Source organism: Pleurodeles waltl, chromosome 2_1 (genome assembly GCF_031143425.1).
Source record: "Pleurodeles waltl isolate 20211129_DDA chromosome 2_1, aPleWal1.hap1.20221129, whole genome shotgun sequence".
Taxonomy (NCBI): domain Eukaryota; kingdom Metazoa; phylum Chordata; class Amphibia; order Caudata; family Salamandridae; genus Pleurodeles; species Pleurodeles waltl.
Genome location: NC_090438.1, coordinates 45,391,084 through 45,411,995, shown reverse-complemented (window position 1 = coordinate 45,411,995; position 20,912 = coordinate 45,391,084). Strand labels below are relative to the sequence as shown.

Below are 20,912 nucleotides of genomic sequence, written 5' to 3'. Positions count from 1 at the left end.
GCCACAGAACCCTCCCAGCTAGTGAATATTTCCAGCCATTGAATACTTGATGGTATGGGACACTTGCAGCCATGGAACAAACCAGCCATTGAATACTCCCAGCAATTGAATACTTTCGGCCATGGAATACTCACAGCAAACATTCACAGCTATGGGATACTCACAGCTGTGGAACACTTCCAGCCATTGAACATGTCCAGTGATTGATCACTCCCAGCCATCAAACGATTCCAACAATGGAACATACCCAGCCACGGCCCACTCCCTGCAACAGAATGCTCCTTGCCACAGAACCTTCCCAGCCACAGAACACTCTTTGCCATGTAAAACTCCCAGCAATCAAAAACTCCTACCCACTAAATACTCTTAGTCACAGAATACTTCCAGCCACAAAACACTCAGTGTCACTGAACCCTTGCAGCCATTGAACACTTCCAGACACGCCTAGTCACTGAACACTCTCAACCACAAAACACTTCCAGACACCAAACATTCTCCATCACAGAACACCATCAGCACCATACTCTCCAAGCCACAGAACACTCAGCCACTGAATAGTAGTGTCAATGGAACACTCTTAGCCACCAACACTGACACTGTTCAAACATTCCCAGCCACCAAGAATTCTCAAACACAGAACACTACCACCCTCAAAACACTACCAGCCACTGAACAGTCCTGGCAATGGAATACCCTTATCGATGCAAACTCAAAGCCTTCACACACTCCCAGCCACAGAGAAGTCTCATGCAATGAAATACCCTTATCGATCTAAACTCAAAGCTTTCACACACTCTCAGCCACAGAGAAGTCTCAAACACAGAACACTACCAACCACCAAACACTCTCAGCTTTGGAACTCTGCCAGCCACTTAACAGTCCTGATCACAGAACACGCTTAACCACCAACACTCAGAGCCTTCAAGCACTCCCAGCCACAGAGAACTCTCAAACACAAAACACTACCACCCAGCATACACTCCCAGCCTCGGAACACTGAACAGTCCTAGTAATGGAAGACACTTATCCACAAACACTCAGAAACTTCAAACACTTCCAGTCACTGAGAACTCTTAAAAACAGAACACTACCAACCACCAGCTTCAGAACATCGACAGCCACAAGAAATCTTAAACACAGAACACTAACAACCAACAAACACCAGCCTCGAAACACTGCCAGCAACTGAACAGCCACCAACACTCAGAGACTTCATACACTCCCAGCCACTGACAACTTTCAAACACTGAATGCTGTCAACCACCAAACACTCCCAGGTTCAGTCCTGGTAATGGAACCCACTTATCCACCATCACTCAGAACCTTCAAACACTACCAGACACCACAAACTCTCAAACATAGAACCAAACGCTCCCAGTCACTGAGAATGCTCACAGACCACTACCAACCACCACACATTCCCAGGCTTGGAACACTGTCAGCCACTGAACAGTGTGTTAATATACTTGAAGGCTCGCACAGTAGCTGAAAAAAGCTAAAGGTATATCCTTATTTTAAAAAAGTGATTCATGCATTGGATGGTGTACTTGTCACGTATAGCTCTCTAGTTACTGTGGCTCAAACTTTCCAAGACTGACATATTCAGTTGTCAACTCCTACTCGCCCCATCCACATTTCTATGTGACATTCTCAAGCCTTCCTTTTCTGCCAGAAATCTTGGACTGATACTTGACATGTGCTTGAACCTAGAGGAATGAGTCTCCGCTCCTGCCACAGTGATTCGATAGCAGATAATGAACATTTTCTTCTCAACTTCTCTTCTGCATAGCCAAGGGTGTTCTGAACACCTTGGTCATGTCCTAGGTTGGCCACTGTAATGCCCTCTTGGCCAGCCTGCTCCATTGAACCTTCTGCTCACCAGGACAAGTTACCAACTTCACCACTCGCTTACTCTTCCCCTCTGAGATACAACCCCACCTGAGGTTTCCACCAACAACTGGGTTCCTCCTGAACTGAAAAACAAGAAGTTGTATGGGGTGTTAGTATTTTTTATTGACACTACTCTAGGAGGTGGCTCAGTATATGGTGTACACCTATAGGTGAGGCACTCTGTACTGAGTCCAGGCAACCCTTAGTGATAGTGTAGGAGGTTCTGGATAACTAGAGGTGGTGAGCAGCTAAGGCTTACACAGGAGGGTGTAAAGTGGTTGTAAATACCACATAGGTCAGTCAGTGATATATATCCAGGAAAGAACCACACCAGTGTTAGAAAAATGTTATACTTATTGTAACACACACCTTAGAACTAACTTTAGTATATCTCCTAACCCTAGATATGGACAAACTTAAATATAATTAGCAAGGTAAATAAAGGCATAAAATAACATAGGCCCCTATTGGGGAGGGGGCGTTCAAACCATATACTAAAAAATGGAATGCGGAAATCACTCCCAACCCACACTACCACCCAAGGACCCTTAGGACTGTGGAAATACTAAAACCCCAAAGGTAAGTAGGTAGGATTCCCCAGGCACCTGTGTGAAGAGTGGTAATCTCAGATGAGTGTCCATAGGCTAACATGAGGAAGTCGCGGTTGCAGTTTTCATGTTTTAGGACCCTTCCCAGAGGACCCTGAGGAAACTTGTTGGGACAAGGGAGGTTGGATAGTGGATACCCAGAACAGTGGAGTACCTACACCATGGAACCCAGGTGCACAGGGGTGAAGCCGTATCTTAACCTCCCACTGAAATCAATGGGGACCTCAGTTGTTCAGTTGTTGGCGTGACCCGTGGACCGGCCGGTGGAACCCGGGCATGGATTCTGGAAGAAGAGGACCTAAGGACAGAGGGGATAGAGTCCAGAGCACCCAGAGGTGCCCAGGCATTGCAGGAGGGTAATGCCCACCCTTCTCGGTGATGCCTCCTGAAGGACAGTGGATGAAGAAGTGCAGCTGTGGAGTCCAGGCAATGCAGGAGGATCTCAGGAGTCATCCACGAGCCGTCCCATGCGGTCGTCGAATTGCAGAGGTGTCAGTAACCACCAACAAGCCTTGGCAAATGCAGAGAAGCGCTGCACAAAATTTTCAGGATTTGTGGGGACCAGTAAGGTCCAGGTGACCTAACCTTGGCAGATAGGCCAGGGTTGGCCCTCAGGAAGAATGAGAGCCAGGAGAAATTGTTGAAGCCCCCAGCAGGACCCTCTGGTAGCAGACACAGGAAGTCACAGAGGGGTCTCAACAGCACAGCAAAGAGGGATGCCCTCGTCGCAGGAGTTGCAGAGTGGATGTCATTCTTGGAGCTGGTGAGTGCTGGAGGTTAGAGCTTCTTGAAGCTAGGAGGTCTTCGGACTGAAGAGCCAACAAGCCTTAGCAACGACAAGCAGACGCGGTGCACAGGGGTTCCAGTCTTGTAGCTTCAGCGAGGGACCACACATTTTCCAGTTGCAAGGAAGATAGGTCAGGCCTCTGGAGAACCACAGAACCACCATCTGTGTTGCAGAGCCTTGTAGTGTCCGTGGGACAGCAGGATCCACAAGCTGGTCGTCGTGGTTGAAGTGCCTGCAGTTGCAGGGGAGTGACTCCTTCACTCCAAGGGAGATTCCTTCATGCTTTCCTAAGTGCAGGCAGAGTCCCATTGACTAGGGAGGATGCACTGCCACAGGGTTGCAGGATTTTGTTGCAAAACTTGGAACAAAGTTGCAGTAGGAGACCTCCTACTAGTTACTGACTTGCTTCAGGATTCCAGCGAAGAACAGCAGCGATTCCGGTGTCCAGGTTGCATAAGTGTCTTGCAGGGGAGACTTGCAGATGGTTCCTGAAGTCTTGCAGATGAATCTAGGGTCCCACCCGCGGGGAGCCCTTAAGTAACCCAGGAAGGGGGTTGGACACTTTCTGCAGGGGGCATCAGGGTGGTCACCACGCTGGACTACCCAGTCAGATGCTCCCAGGGGCCTCTGCTCATCTTACTTCCAAGATGGCATAATCAAGCGGCCACCTGGCAGAGCACTATGCACCTCGCTAGGGGAGTAGCTGGACATGGGGGTGGTCACACCCCGTCCTTTGTGTGATTTCCTGCCAGAGCGGGAACCAGGGATTCTGCACTGGTGCAACCATTTTATGCAAAGAGGGCATCAAATGTGCTCTTCAAAGCAGTCTGGTGGTGCAGAAGCACCCCCACCCCTACCACAGCCCAGAGATACCTATTTCTAAAGAAGAGGTGGTCACACCTCTGTCTTACAGGAAATCCTTTGTCCTGCCTTCCCCTGCTTGAGTTAGGCTCATCAGCAGGAGGGCAGAACAGTGTCTGGGGTCGGTAGCAGCATGAGCTGGCATGCAGACCCTGCAAATCTGTACAAGCAGACTTTGGGGGATACCCTAGGGATCCCCCAGAGTACATAGTATCATGCAACTAGCACTGGAATCGGTGTAGTTGAATGATTCCAACATGTTTCATACCAAAAATGTCTTGGTTCGGTGAAGCCACTATGTAGTTGGACAACTCGAGTTGACCAGTGTCCACTACATATCTTAAGATGGCTTCCCCACACTTACAAAGCCCAGGAAATAGAGTCTGGGGTTTATAGGGGCACCTCTGCTCATGCAGGGGTGCCCTCACACTTAGAACCATGCACCCTGCCCTTGGGCTGAAGGGCCTACCTTAGGGGTGACTTACAGGGTCAGAGTGCAGTAACTACGATATAAGGCAAACCTTATACCTGGAGTGAAAGGTGCATGCACCATTTCACACAGGCTGAAATGGCAGGCCTGAAGTCACAGTTTGCAAGGATCCCCATGGGTGTCACAATACATCCTGCAGCATTTAGGGGAGAGAGCACTGACCCTGGGATCCTGGTTAGCAGAATCCCAGTGTACTACAGTCTAAACACACTGACTCTAGGCAACAAGTGAGGGGTAACATTGCCAGGAAGGTGCTACTTTCCTACAATTTCTACGCACAATGATACAGTAAACAGCCCCCACCCCTGTTCCTGGTAATATAGTTATGTGGATACGATGTAAAAATTGTCCTAGAAAACAAGGTATCTTTAAGAAAGGACTACAAATATAAGGAACACAGAGTACAGCCCCTCAGGTAGGAATTGAGGGCTCTTAGCGATGCTGGACACGTAATCAGTCTGAAGCAAAATATTCCGATAGTGGAGTCCGCATCACCAAGAAGGAATTGTTTTTGCCTCTAATCCCTTGTGTGATGCTTTCCAAGCCTAGGGTTCCACAGTCTGTAGTGCCAGACACTAGAATGAGAAATCTATGTTGTACCCTCAGCTACCAGCTAAGTGATCTTTTCATACATTAGATGTCATAACAGCACTCAGGTTATACAGGCGGAACAAGGCTTAACTCCAGATGGCCATGGGAAGGCCTTGGCTAAAATCATTTTGAGGGACTAGATTGGCTGAAAGAAAAGGTTCTTTAACCAGTCAAGGAAGGAGACCTTTAGAGTCACCATGCATCTACAGATTAATGCATGGCTATGAACCTACTAACTTAGGAGTCCACAAAATGGAGGTAAAGTGTGTTTTTAGCTGATCAGTGGAATTCAAAGCTACATATCATCGGTTTGATTGAGGTACGTGGTGGAAGCATCTGCAAACCACATTTATAGTTGAATTTTTGTTTTGCATACAGACCTCGCTGCATCTCAGTCATATTAGACAGTGATAACTCAGTTTTTCCTGACCTCACTCAGGTAGGTTTGCAGAGGCTCTTGACGAAAGATGGTGTATGTATAAAAGTTAGTAACATATTGATGATCCACATCAAAAGTAAAGGGAAGTCCTTAGCCTGCCAGCCACCGAAGGCTGCTAACATGTTTTCTGGATAGTTTACCATTAGAAGGAATTAAAACCTTTAGGACTGGGGTATAAGTTTTGGATGATTTGAAATGCAAAGTTACCATGGGTTACAGCTCCAGGCACAAAACACTACTAGTGGCCCCTACGCATATAATTTCTAGACTATGTCAAATGTGATGCCCATGGCATAGGATTTGGACTTAAGGGATGTAGTGTATTTGGTCTAACGGAAGGTGAAAATCTGTTCCAATTTTTTGAAGATCCTAACTTGACTAATGACTACTGTACAGCTGATGTCTCATGAGATTGTTAAAGCCCAACCATGGTTGGACCTTAGCTATTGGTCTTATTGTCAATGTCGATTTTATGTCCTCACAGCAACTTAAGTAAGATGACCATATATCCCTCTCATCAAGTCTTGTGCAGTAGCAAAATCCAGTAAGAGGTGGATATGTTGTTTTAATGCTGTCTGTCTTGGCTGCAGAAGAACACTGTCATAGATATCGACTATCTCAAGCCACTGACGTGCCTCAAGAGGCCATTGGGTATTTGCTTGGTTTAACATCTGATTGTCGATGCAAGACGGAGTAACCCAAAACATGTCAGAGAGTGCACTGTATGAAGACAGTAAGCAGATCACTCAGAAACTAGTACCAATTTTGCCTTATTTGTGGTTTATGGGCTGCTAACAAGCATTGTCGAATCTAATAGGTCTCACCGATGCGACCGCTATTAACTTTGCCAATATCTTTTAACCATGATGTTCAGCATCGTGGCTGTGCAGCATGACTAAAAGTAAAGATAGAAAAAAAGAAATATGAAGCTGGCCGTAACATAGCACTTTTATTTTCTTAGACAACAGAAGGGCAGGAGTGAAGAAGCAACACGGACAATGGAAGAGTGCGGTTGTGAGGAAAGGAACAACATAGTCAAGAGTGAAGGGTGGCAGGGTAAAAATCAATGCAGACAAGGATGAGGAGTGGGAGGGGAAGGAGCAAAATGGACAAGAAGAATAAAGAAAACAGTACCTGAATCACAGTGAGCAGGAGATGGATAACGGAAGGACACTAATCAAACTAAATGAGTCAGTATTTGGTCCATGCTCTAAATGAAGAAAAGGAAGTGACATCAGCAAGCGCTGGGCAGTCAGGAGGCAGCAAATAAGAGTGACAATGAAGTCAATGAAAAGTAAGCAATGGGCGGGCTCCAAGCACCTTTTAGTAAGCAATATGTCTCGCAGCGACAGCACATGCAGTGTCAACAGGGGAGACCTAAACATACAGGATTTCTTCATATACATAATGTAATATGGAGTTGGTTTTGTTGTTTTCATGTATGTATGGAAATGCAAGGGTTTCTTTTTTTAATTCTATAAATATTTCAAGAAATTATTTTGTACAAGGCTATATAGAATACATGTTCTTAACTACAATACTTTATAGCTCAAGGGCAGTTCCATCAATATCGTTGGTATTCTAGAATAGATTATGAAATACATATGATTCTGTATAAGCACGACCCAGAGCCAATTCTGCTGCATTGGCATTTCCTGGTAACATGCTATTGACAGACAAACTTAACTTGAAGATCAGTACACACATTCATAAAGCCTTAGCATACTCAGGCAAGTCAAGAGGCACTAGTGTAACCAACGATTCTGCAGAAGTTACTTGCTACAACTTCAACCACACATTCACCTACTAAAAAAGGAGGTATACTTGTATGTGGTTAATGTACAGCAGGTGGATGTATAATTAAGTCCAACTACAGTAGAAGTTGTAAAAATAAGTTACTTTTCTGCAACAATGGTTTTCTCATATTATAATCCAGAGGGGGCCCTCTCTGACTCCCATGAGATCAAGACGTAGCAGACATGAATACCTGGCAATTCTTACCACACTGAGATACCTTAGGGCCTCATTTAGATCTCAGTGGACGAGTTACTCCGTCACAATGGTGATGGAGGAACTTGTTTGCAGAGACCTAAATCAGACCCTTAGACTTTGTGAGATGTTTGACCAAAATACAATGTAGAGGTGAGCTGCAAAACTACTCTTCCAGGTATGTAATTTGTTTATCCTGAAGGTGAAATGGGCCTGTTGCATTGTCCTCCAAACAGTACAAACTATTCAGGGTGTGTTGTGAACCCTAAAGATTTTGGTTATAGGCTACTATATTCCTGACAACACTGACACTTTCACAGGCTTCTATTTTAAACGAATATATTTTAGGACAAGAGATTCTATATATTTAGTGTATAGAGAGCGCAACTACCTCGAGGTGTCTTAGCGCTAACAATGAAAGCATCTCTGCAGTCTCTCTAATAAATACAATTTCAAAATGCTTTGCTTTATTACCCACCCCCTGCTGGCACTCATCATTTCCTAATACTGTTACTATCAACATGTGAATTGTTTGGAAAGAGGTGCAGCTCTTGATGATAGGGCAGAAGTCACTTTTCTCATGATTATGACCTTTCCCAGTGGCATTAAAGCTTAAGGGTTACACTAGGCATTGTATATTACATGCAATATGTTCCACCTTCTTATTTCTCATTGTTAAAGAATATAGGTGCCTTTCTTCTTGAATGTTGACCCTTTGGCTTTGTTCCTAGGGTGAATGACTGTGTCCTACGTGTAAACGAGGTGGATGTCTCAGAGGTGGTCCACAGCAAGGCAGTGGAGGCCCTGAAGGAGGCGGGTCCAGTGGTGAGACTCCTGGTGCGACGGCGGCAGCCTCCCCCTGAGACGATAGTGGAAGTCAACTTAATGAAGGGCCCCAAAGGTGAGGCCTGGTCCTTGAAGGTGAAATATGGTCCTTGAAGGTGAGGCATGGTCCTTGAAGGTGAGGTATGGTTCTTGAAGGTGAGCTATGTTCCCTGAAGGTGAGGAATGGCCCTTGAAGCTGAGATATGGTCCTTAAAGGTGAGATATGGCCATTGAAGGTGAGGTATGGTCCTTAAAGGCGAGGTATGGCCACTGAAAGTGAAGTATGGTCCTTGAAGATGGGGTATGGCCCTTGTAGGTGAGGTATGGTCCTTAAAGGTGAGGAACTGTCCTTGAAGGTGACGTATTGTCCTTAAAGATGGGGTATGGTCCTTAAAGGTGAGGCATGGTCCATGAAGGTGGTGTATGGTCCTTAAAAGTGTTGTATGGCCCTTGAAGGTGATGTATGACCCTTGAAGGTGAGGTATAGTCCTTAATGGTGAGGTATGGTCCTTGAAGGTGAGACATGGTCCTGGGGGATCTGGGAAGAAATAGACATGAGTGCCTGGCCCAGATAACAAAACTTCAGTATAGTATGGCTAAGTGTTATGTTATGCAGATTTGTGGAGCACGCTGTCACCCGGGAGGGTATCCTGGCACTGTCTAAATGAGGGCAAACCTGCATAGCAAAAGTTGGAGTTTCCCTAGAGGCCAGTGCGACTTGAGGACATTCGGGGCTTTATTATTGCGAATGGCTGATCGGAGGCGCTTCAGATAACCATATGGTGAATTTCACTGTTACGGTGCTTGACTTTGCTGTTTTGCAGGTCTTGGTTTCAGTATTGCAGGTGGCATTGGGAACCAACACATCCCAGGTGACAACAGCATCTACATCACTAAGATCATTGAGGGAGGAGCCGCGCAGAAAGATGGGCGGTTGCAGATAGGAGACCGGCTGCTAGCTGTGAGTAAACTCCTACTCCTGACCTATCTTGTTGTACAGAAGAGACAGTGGACACATAGGGGAACAGAGAACACAGGATGTGCAAGACCTGACTTCGGTATTGGGAACAGCGGTGGGAGGCGCACAAGCTAGGTGGACTTTGCCCATGGTGGCACAGGGTTGCACAGGGTGTGAGAGGCTGAATGTGAGTACTTGGGTGGTGGCGTGAGCCCTTGGGATCTATAGAGGCAGCAGGGGGCCCCAGATCATACAGTGTGTTTAGGGGCTCCTGTGTTTGGGGGTGCTGGCATGCCCTACAAGTTACAGACAAGTTGGGTGTAGTGTTTTAACTTCCTCCAACGTCACCCCAAACATTTGAATGCTACTATGGGAGTAACGCCACAAACAAAGGCCAATGTAAACTAGTTCACACTCTTTGCCTGAGGTGGATTACAGCCTCAGTCAAATAAACCCCCAACAAAGACTGATTATGTGTTCTAAAGACCCTATGCTGGGCTCTTTATCCACCCTGGTTCAGGGTGGTTTTGGTGCCGTGCTTGTCAACATCATCTGCAATCCAGAATCACCACGATTGCCTGGGAGGTTTGTTGCCTTAGTGTTTTTGTTTCTTCTAACTGGCACTTTTTTAAGGAGACACAAGAATTCTAAGTGTGGGATGGCTATGTGGGAACTACAGAGATGTTTAAGGCCTGGGCAAAGTGGGCTCTGGCCCAGCCTTTCAGGGGGGCTCTGACAGAGCCAACTGTCTTCTGCCATGATGACTTTGAATAATTCTTATACAGATTGTTTTAAATACCTTTTTCTTTTGATTTATTTTTAATATGCGTGACGTGTGAGCATCTATTACAGGCATTTTGTTGAGAAATGTTGCGTTTATGCTTCATGCAACATCCTTAAAAGAATATTTTAGATCAAAACAGGACCCCACATATGAGCAATGGGAAGGGGTCACAGATTATATGCAGTAATATTAGTGACCTGCTGTTGCAGTATTAAAACACATGTCACTATCCCTGAATATTCTCTTTAGAGGGATTTTAACCACGCCCATGTTACATCAGTCACTTTCATTGGTTCGTGGGCTTGCCTTTTAAAATCCGCTTGTTTTCATTTGTGAAAGGCATGCATACGTCATGCCTTTTCCGGTGTTTAGCCCTCCTCGAGAGCACCGGTAAACTACTGGAAACATACGAGGCTCCATGTTTTCCGTATGGTTTCTGGATGACTTTTTCTCTTTATTTCGCAGCGCGATCACGCTCGGTTTTTCAATTTTTTCATTTAATGTGTCAAGAAAAGTCCGATTAGGAGCTTACAACGCTAATAGCTCTAACTCGACGTAATGCGAGACCCGCTGCATTGCAAATGCTTGTTCTGAGGGTGACAGAAGGTTAGTGCAGCTGATCGCTGCCCCTGCCCCCTGTCACCCTCGTTTTTTCTGAGGGTAAAGGGGGTCTGAGACACTTCACTACTTTACCTGTGTGGAAATGTGCAGAGACCAGAGAGGCATCCATTGCCCCGGGCCTGTTACATATAGTGCACCCTTGCCCTGGGACAAGGCAGGAAGGCAGGAGGCTTTTGTCGGTGTTTGATCCCCAACTAGCCTCCTGGGAAGGCGGTGGTCAGGAGGGTGTTGGTTGGTGACGGGGTCTTAAACTTCACAATATCCACACCAGGCCTGGGGAGGGAAAAACTGCCCTCTCCCATTTTGTAAATATGTTTGTGAACATGGCTTAGCAATTATAAAAGTGTCACCCACTTACCCTTGCTTGGGGATAGGGGAGGTTAGGACTTTTTTTGTCCCCCGCCCCCCACAGTATTGAGGACTGGGTCATTATGGCCACAATTTCATTTCAATTGGGCATGTTCAATCCAATTGCAATTTCGTTTTCAAGATTATCTTATTTCGTGACTTGTTTTTCAGCGCATTTTATTTCAAGAGCTTTTTATATTTTATAATCTTTATTATATATATTATTTTATATTTACTTTAAATAATAAATGCCACTTCCCTCAGTTGTTCACCCACTGTGAATAGAGCATCTGCCCCACTGTAGCAGACTGGCACAGCACAGAGGATAGGTAGTGAGTGAAAGGTAATGAACTGCAGACGTCAAACCCACTCTGAGTATGTTGGACTCATGTAGTTACTTCACTTGCTGATTTTTCCCACAGGGTGTTTTTTCCTCCTGGTTCAGTGATTGACAGCTCGTATTGTGGGTAGCTCCAAAGGGCTCTGTACATTTACACATAGCATGAAGATAGCCCCCTAGACAAACATTTCCAAATGGAGGTAGCCTAGAGTTCTCCATAAGAAGCGTAGGTGGCATTCAGCTTTGCCCAGTGCGGCTAGTGAAATTTGACTGGCTTGCATCACATAAAATAGACCCTCGGGTGGCACAGGGTGCGAGGGCCTGCATGGTTTGCGAGGTGGCTGCTTGTGGCTGTCAGTGGACAGTGGGTCATAGATGGGTAGAGCAGCCCTTCAAACTGTGATATTTCCATTTAATTGCACCCCCCACATTGGCTCTCACATGCCCCACCATTCCATCCTCATGCTTTTAAGGGATCAGTTGGGTCCAAGTCACAGGAACCTCCTGGTTCCTTTCCTCGGATATCATTTAACAAACTAAGGCACTCAAGATTTTAATAATGTGATCCCTTCTAGTAGCAATGGCTCAGATAGGTAATTAAACATACATATATGTATAAACACACACACACATAATTGTTTCTAATGAGTCTTTTTACATTTCTTTCTTCTTTCCCTTGTTGTTTTTACCACCTTCGCCTTGTGTATGTGATCTTCTCTCGTATGTCTCTGGTCTCTCTCATTCCCTTCTCACTCTCCATCTGTCTCAATCTTTCTGCATTCTTCTGCCCCATCCTTTGTATCTCCTTTCCTCCCACGTTTACTTCTGTCCTTCTCTCCCTCCGCCTGCCTTCATCATTTCACCCTCCTGGTCCCTCCCCTCTATTTCTTCTCCTTCCCTCCTTTGGCTCTATCCTTTCTCTCTCATTTACTCCTTCTGCCTCTCTCCTGCCCACCTGAGTAGGTAAATAACACCAACCTCCAGGACGTGCGGCACGAGGAGGCCGTGGCCGCCCTGAAGAACACATCAGATATGGTGTACCTGAAGGTGGCCAAACCAAGCTCTGGTCACCTCAGTGAAATCTACGCGCCGCCCGAGTACACCACCAGTGAGTATCCCATTTTCTGTTGCGTTGGGTGGGAAGGACTACACTAGTAAACTATCATCCAACTGTCATGCTCAGCTCAGGGACAGCGAGTCGTGAGGGCGAGGAGAACACAATCGGTAGCCCACCAGAGAAGGAGCAAAGCAGAGGGCCTTATCTACAAAGGAAAACATACACTTTCATGTAAGTTTACTATTTTTTCGCTATTCACAAACTACGAGTTAGTAGTAACTTTACTCCTGTGGAGACTCCGCAATTGGGAGGGGAGAACTCCGCATATAAAAAGATTGTCCGGTCCTATCTTTTTATGTGTGGAGTTCTCTGCCCCGGCTGCTGAGTTTCGGAAGTCAAAAACTTACTCTACTAACTCATTTGTAGCAAAAAAAGTTAATTTACACGAAAATGTAAGTTTACCTTTATGAATTATAGAGTTCAAGATACTAAAGATGAAAGAGTGGTTGAGGTGGGAGGTGGTGGCTTCCTAGGTGCCATTGTCTCTGTTCCTTGTCCTACGGCGTTGCCTAGTCCTGAAACGGCCTTCCCCTCCTCCTCTAGACATCACCCTCACTGGCGGAATTCAGTAAGAAACTCAAGACCTGGCTTTTTGACTGAGTCCTGATACCTAGCTCCTAGACACCCTCAAAGGTGGTCAGCAGCACTATACAAATACTGTTTGATTGATTAAATGATCGAACAAGACCAAAGTCATGAGATTAGGGGACAGAAATCCAGGAAGCCTGCACAAAGGAAGAGCGTTAAATGGTCCCAATTAGGAAAAGGCTGTTGAGGTCATGTCATCGCATGATATCAAAGTAAGTAAACAATGACCAAAGACAGGTGGGAGCACAATTAATGTGCGGCTGATACCACAGTACACATAGCTTAAGCTCTAGTTTAAAGCCCTAATATGGCAGTATCTTGGCCTTTTTGAGTATTTTGCAGAATTCTAGTGCCTTGTAATGGTTTGAGAGCTATTCTGGGGCTACTTAGGAAGTATCATGTCCAATTCTTAAGCCTTCCTTCGGGATATTGTTTTGAGTTTCTCAAAGCTCATCTGGAATATTGCATCCAGTTGTGTAAGGTCTACTGTGTAATCTGCAGTATAATGCCCCAGTTTGAAGACCATAGTTGGAGTTTCTGATGGATACAACTACCTGTGGATTCCTCACCTAATGAATTCTCCCCATGCGTAGCATTCGACTGAAACTTCTCTCTAGCTCTGCACGTCGGCGAGGACGTCACAATTGCCCGACTCCACGCGGCTCCGTGTTACGTCATCGTGGCAATAAGAGGCCCTCGCCGGCATACTGACCTCAGTTCCCTTTTTTCCGTGCCTTCGATAACGGTTACTTTTCTGGATACCTGTATCATTCGCTCTTCGGAAGGGATACTTTGTTTTTTCTCGATGTCGGCCCCAAAGAAATCAGGTTTCAAGCCCTGCAGAGAGTGTGGAGGTCGGATGTCGGTGACTGACCCTCACAACAATTGCCTTTGGTGCCTCAGTTCAGATCACAACGTCCAGGAATGCGGCCCCTGTCAGAAGATGAATCCGAAGGCGTTGAAGGAGCGTGAGGCGAAGCTATTTTTAGCTAAGTCCAAGAAGGAGAGGAAGCGGCACCATGGGTCCTCTTCAGGAAAGTCATCTCACAAGAAGCTCACATCGTGACTCCCGGCGTCGGTCCAGAAGTCGGTCGGAGTCGAGGTCTCCATCGATTCGGTGCCGCAAGTCTTGGGAAGTGAGTCCGACGGTGTCCCCACAGCCTGTGACACCGCAAACGTCCCTGGCGCCATCAGTCTTCGAGGTTGTGGAGCCTCAGAGTCATCTGGCTTCTCCGGTGCATCCAGGCGCGGAAGAGTCCAGCCCGGCGCCGGCTCCGCAAGGTTATTCTTCGCTCCCGGCTCCGGGTACGGATCTGGCGGCATTTCTTAATGCCATGTTTGCCATATTCCAAAATATGGCTCCGAGAGGTGGTGCCCCGACTGGCCCCACCGGTCCCCTGGAATTCAATCTTGGCATTCCGGCTCCATACAAGCTGATGCCGTTTATGCCATTCTGTTCGGCTGGAGACTCAGGTCAAGCACCTCTGCCGGCGGCGCAGCCCTCGACGTCGAGGGAGAGACCTTCGACGCCGGTGTCAGAGGGGATGGAACCTAGAGGTCGGATGGCGGCATCGGATGCAGGGGCCTTGTCCATGGCGCCAATGGATCCACCTGCGGCATCTGGTGGATCAGAGGATTCTATCATGATGCCTTCCCTGCGCCATTCACCGACGTCGTTGCACTCCATGTCGAAGCCGGGGCTGGAGGCTAAGTTGAGGTCTTGGCGAAAGGCCCTTAGGTTGCTGGAAGAAAGAGAATATCAACAGCAATTCCTTGAAGAAGGGGAGATCACTGATCCCCAGGGTGACTTCCCAGGACTGGATACTGCAAGTGGACTTGACACTTCTCCAGAATATGATCTGGCCTCCCCAGGAGAATATACGGAGGAGGCAGCCACTTTCCATTCAGTGATTAGGAAAGCCGCAACATTTTTGGAACTTCCTTTACCTACAGCACAGGTTAAGACCAACCTATTGAAGGAAGTTTTGCACCCTGCTACAACCATGGCAGATCCTCTTTTGCCATTTAATGAGGCTGTGATGGAACCAATCGAAGAGGTTTGAAAGAAGCCTGTCACCTCTTCGGCTGTTAGTAGGTCAGTGGCCAGGCGTTATAGGTCTGCCCCTGGGGACCCGGAGTTTTTGTCCACACACCCTTCACCAGAGAGTCTGGTAGTGCAGGCATCCTGCTCTTCGAGGTCGGCCCCTGGTTCGTTTCCGGGAGTCCCATCGGACCGGGAATCCAAGCGAATGGACCAATCGGCCAAGAAGGTGTTTTTGCCATGCAGCATGGCTCTAAAATCTGCCAATGCTACTTGTATTCTTGGCAGGTATATACATGCTATAATGGATGCGGCAAAGACTGTTCTTCCAGACATGCCCCAGGACTTGCATAGCCTTCTTTCGGACGCTCAGGCGGCGGCTACGCAAGTTATTCAGTCAGGGCTGGATACCACGGACTCTGTTGCAAGAGCCATGGGGACTTCCGTTGCCACCAGGCGTCATGCGTGGTTACGCACTTCTGGTTTTTCATCTGACGTCCAGGCCACGCTATTGGATTTGCCTTTTGATGGGGCAAAACTATTTGGATCAAAAGCGGACTCTGCGCTAGAGCGCTTTAAAGAATGTAGAGAAACTGCTAGGTCTTTGGGTCTGCAGGCTGCTTCCACCCCGTTTCGGTCATTCAGACGGCTGTTCGTTTTTGGTAGAGGGGCTTCCTTTCGTGGGAGGTCACAGCAGCCGGGGCAGCAGTCTTCCAGCCTCCCTTATCGATCGTTTAGGGGGCGGGGTAGAGTCCGCACAAGAGGGGCCACCCAGCAGCAGCACCCTTCCTCTTCCTCTGGAAGGTTACCTCAAGGAAAGCAGCCATAGTCCTCTTGCCATTGTCTCTCATGTCTCTCCGGTAGGGGGGAGGCTTTCTCTTTTTCTTCCCATATGGGAGTCCATAACATCAGATTCCTGGGTCATGAGTGTGGTAGGAAAAGGTTACGCTCTTCCCTTTCGGGAGATTCCTCCTCCCTTCCCTCCCCGTCCTTCCTTTTGTTCAGAAGATCATCTCCTGTTGCTAGAACAGGAGGTTCTCTCCCTATTGTTGAAGGGCGCAGTGGAGTTGGTTCCGGAGCAAGAGAGGAGTCAGGGGTGTTATTCCAGGTACTTCCTGATCCCCAAAAAGGATGGTCGTCTGAGACCTATTTTGGACCTGAGGGTTTTGAATTGGTTCCTCAAACAGGAAAAATTCAAAATGCTGACTCTGGCACAGGTGCTTTTGGCGTTGAACAAGGAGGATTGGATGGTGTCAGTCGACTTGCAGGATGCTTATTTTCACATTCCCATTCTCAAGTCCCACAGGAAGTATCTCCGGTTTGTGGTAGAGTCGCAGCACTATCAGTTTGCGGTCTTTCCTTTTGGTCTTACTTCCGCACCACGGGTCTTCACGAAGGTGTTGGCGGTTGTTGCAGCACACCTCTGGAGGAAGGGAGTAGCAGTATTCCCTTACCTGGACAATTGGTTGATCAAAGCCAAGTCTCCGGGGCTTGTGTTGCGTCATCTGCAGCTGACAACCCAGTTGTTGTTCAGTCTGGGTTTTTCAATAAATGTGCCCAAGTCTCACCTAGAGCCCTCTCAACGCTTCCTGTTCATAGCATCAGTACTGGATACGACATTGAATCAGGCCTTTCCTCCGCCACAGCGGATATAGGATATTCAGGCATTGGTTCCGATGTTTCAAGAAGGAGCGGTAATTCCAGTCCTCAAGGTCCTTCGTCTGCTCGGTCTGTTCGCTTCTTGCATTCTGTTGGTCACTCATGCACGCTGGCATATGAGGGCTCTTCAGTGGTGCCTCCGCAGGCAGTGGTTTCAAAACAGAGGAGATCTCGGGAAGTCGATAAAGATCTCCAGAGACACTGCAGCGGATCTCCGATGGTGGGCTGCGGAAGGCAACCTTTCTCAAGGAAAGCCGTTTTCGCTGCCAACTCCGGTGACCACGTTGATAACGGATGCCTCCACCTTAGGGTGGGGGGCTCATCTGGAGGATCTGGGGATCAAGGGTTGTTGGTCTACAGTGGAGCAGAGGTTTCATATCAATCTGCTGGAACTGCGGGCTATTCGTTTGGCCCTCAAGGCCTTCCTACCGTCCCTTCGCGGTCAGTCAGTTCAGATTCTGACGGACAACACGACCGCGATGTGGTATATCAACAAACAGTGGGGTATAGGGTCGTACCTTCTTTGCAGAGAGGCTCTGCGACTCTGGTCCTGGGCTCGGGACCATCGGCTTTGCGTAGTAGCAAACCATTTGGCCGGGGTCCAAAACGTACGGGCGGACAGACTCAGTTGCATCTTCTCGGACGACCACGAGTGGCGTCTGCATCCGGATCTCACTCTTCACCTCTTTCGGATGTGGGGTTTTCCCCAGATAGACCTGTTTGCCACTCGGGAGAACGCACACTGTCCGTCGTTCTGCAGCCTTCAGTATCTGATGCAAGGAGCGTTAGGGGACGCGTTTCAGATGTCCTGGTGCAACCAGCTACTTTACGCGTTTCCCCCCATACCTTTGATTCCTCAGGTTTTGAGGAAGATTCGCCAAGACCGGGCCCAAGTTATTCTAATAGCTCCAGATTGGCCACGAAGGGTATGGTATGCAGACCTTCTTCAACTCTCGCTGTGCCCCCGCTCCGTCTCCCTCTCAGGGCAGACCTCCTCTCGCAGGGGCAGGTTTTACACCCCCACCTCCAGAGCCTGCACCTTCATGCCTGAAGATTGAGCGGGGCAACCTGAGTTCCTTTTCTCTCCCACCAGAGGTGGTGGATGTTCTTTTATCGGCCAGGCGACACTCCACCAAATCGGTCTATGCAAGTAGGTGGGCTAAACTCGTTCGTTGGTGTGGAGAGCAGAAAATTGATCCCTTGAGTGCCCATCTTTCTGATATTTTGTTATTTGCATTGTCGCTGGCTCAGCGCGGTTGTGCTGTGGCCACTGTTAAAGGCTATCTTTCGGCCCTTTCGGCCTTCTTATGTCTTCCAGATCAACCCTCTTTATTCAAATCTCCTTTTTTTTAAACGATTTTTGAGGGGGCTTACTAATAGATTTCCTCCCACTCCTTTTATTATGCCGCAGTGGGACCTGGATTTAGTGTTGACTTTTTTGATGGGCTTCCCCTTTGAGCCACTTCATTCTTGTCCCTTGAGGTATTTGTTTTTCAAAACTGTGTTTTTGACAGCCATTACGTCGGCTAGACGTGTTAGTGAACTACAGGCCCTTTCTGTTCACCCGCCTTTCACGACTTTTCATAAGGACAAGGTGGTTTTGAGGACGAGGGCGGCTTTCCTCCCCAAGGTGGTGTCTCCGTTTCACTTGGGACAGTCCATAACTCTCTCGTCGTTCTACCCTCCTCCGCACCCATCTAAGGAGGAGGAACGACTCCATCGTTTGGACCCTAGGAGGGCTCTCAGCTTTTATATCGACAGGACGAGAGAGTTCCGGGTGGATGAACAACTCTTTATTGGATACGTGGGGAAGAGGAAGGGGAAGGCCGTCCACAAGAGAACGCTCTCCAGGTGGGTCGTTCTTTGTATAAAAATATGTTACTCATTGGTGAAGAAGGATCCTCCTGAGGGAATCAGAGCCCTATTCCACCAGGGCCAAGTCGACCTCATCGGCTTTGGCCAGAGGTGTTCCGGTGGCGGACATTTGTAAGGCCGCGACTTGGTCTTCCCTCCACACCTTTGTAAAGCATTATTGTCTGGATTTGGTGGTGCGGAGGGATGGCCATTTTGCATGGTCCGTGCTGCAGGAGGGCCTGGTGTGACCAGACGGACACCCTCCTCCGAGGTGGTACTGCTTTGGGACTCTATTCATTAGGTGAGGAATCCACAGGTAGTTGTATCCATCAGAAGAGCAAGTTACTTACCTTCGGTAACGCTTTTTCTGGTGGATACATTACCTACCTGTGGATTCCTCACGGTCCCTCTCACCTCCCCGTTGCCTGTCTGATCATACCAGGATCGCCTTGGGTGTGCAGTTCAGTGCCTTAATTTCTATATTTCTATATATGTATATATGTTTATAGTTGCAATTCAGGTTATTTCCAGGTTTGCAAACTGTTCATGATGGTATGCTCTTGTTAAAGAGTTATGTAAAAGTTTTTATATGAAGATTCTCTATAAAGTTTTATTCTTTATGATCATGAAGTGTTTAGATTATCGATGTTCTCTATATGTTTCAAAGGCACGTCAAAAATGGTGTAAACTGACGTCAGCACGTTGGCGAGGGCCTCTTATTGCCACGATGACGTCACACAGAGCCGCATGAAGTCGGACAATTGTGACGTCCTCGCCGACGTGCAGAGCTAGAGAGAAGTTTCCGTTGAATGCTACACATGGGGAGAATTAATTAGGTGAGGAATCCACAGGTAGCTAATGTATCCACCAGAAAAAGCGTTACCGAAGGTAAGTAACTTGCTCATTGTGTCTATCTTTACATTCCTCACCTTCTGTCCGGTTCTGGAGTATTCTGTCCAATTTCAAAGGCTTTAGCAGAAGTATTTATGAGTTCAGAAGATCACACATTCTAGAGTACTGTATCCTCTTCTGTAAGCACCATCGGAAGAGTTGTGTTAGGTCCTGATGACCATACCTGAAGTTTTCAATGCAGTTCTAGGCATTCATCACAAGTATTGAGTTGAGTTCTCCAGTCCTCATCTGGTGTATCGGCCCCACCTCTGGAGGTCTCGTCTGAAGTATTTTTTTGCAGATTTAGGCTCCTCATAAAACGTTTTGAGTCCAGTACTAGTGTCTTCATCAGAAGTTTAGAGGCCAGTTCTAGAGACCTCACCTGGAGCTTTGCACCAGCTCTGGAGACCTTTTCTGGAGTATTGAGTCCAGTTCTGGGGGATGTCTGGTTCTGGAGACGTCTGCAGAGTATTGTGTCCGTTTCTGTAGGTGATGCTCCAGAAAGATCAAGACAGATTGTAAACATACCTGAGTTTTGTTATAAAAATTGTACCTAGTTTAAACCACAAGCCCTTATTCAGTGGCACCTCTTGGTTAATGTTGTGGCCACCATATTGCTGCTTCGGTGTTGAGTGTTTACATGACTGAGCTAAGCCTCCATAGTTCTGGGTGAGCTGTTTCCTCCCAAGAAGCAGAGTCCCCAAGATTAAAGCAGTGGATTTAGAGCAGCGCTCAAGTGTCCGACTCTCCACTGACACATGGTGTGACCCCGGTGTAAGACCGATTACAGAGGTACTTCACTTTATGTGGCTGGGTATTTAGCCACTGTAAGGTCATTAGATTTGACTTTGTCATGTGGTGACATCGTTAAAAAGTATAGGGGAATTAAATCTATATGTGGACTTGTATGATCTTAACAATTACGTTTATTTTGACAGACATAAATTGCTAAACCTTCATGAAGTAGTTGTCCAGACTGTCTGGAGCCATGGTATTCTCTATGCTTAATCTTGCAAGTCCATACCATCAGGTTGAGTTGGAGGAAGGTCTAAACACTGGTAGCTTCTGTAACACAAAAGGAGATTTGTGCTTAATCTTGCAAGTCCATACAATCCGGTGGAGTTGGAGGAAGGTCTAAACACTGGTAGCTTCTGTAACACAAAAGGAGATTTTTCAGTTCCCGGCCTGGAAAGGACCTCCTAAGTCTTTCAACACCTAATGAAAGAAACTT

The 20,912-nt window shown here is 47.2% G+C and overlaps 1 protein-coding gene across 8 annotated transcripts in view; it reads left to right on the top strand.

The window, feature by feature from the left end:
* DLG3 (discs large MAGUK scaffold protein 3) overlaps positions 1-20,912 on the top strand; it is a 1,213,683-nt gene that overhangs the window by 756,811 nt on the left and 435,960 nt on the right. For all 8 annotated transcript variants that reach the window (XM_069209533.1, XM_069209549.1, XM_069209524.1 and 5 more), the window contains 3 exons: positions 8,387-8,556; positions 9,305-9,441; positions 12,495-12,639. In XM_069209533.1, the coding sequence (XP_069065634.1) occupies positions 8,387-8,556; positions 9,305-9,441; positions 12,495-12,639 (452 nt within the window). The remainder of the gene's footprint in view (positions 1-8,386; positions 8,557-9,304; positions 9,442-12,494; positions 12,640-20,912) is intronic.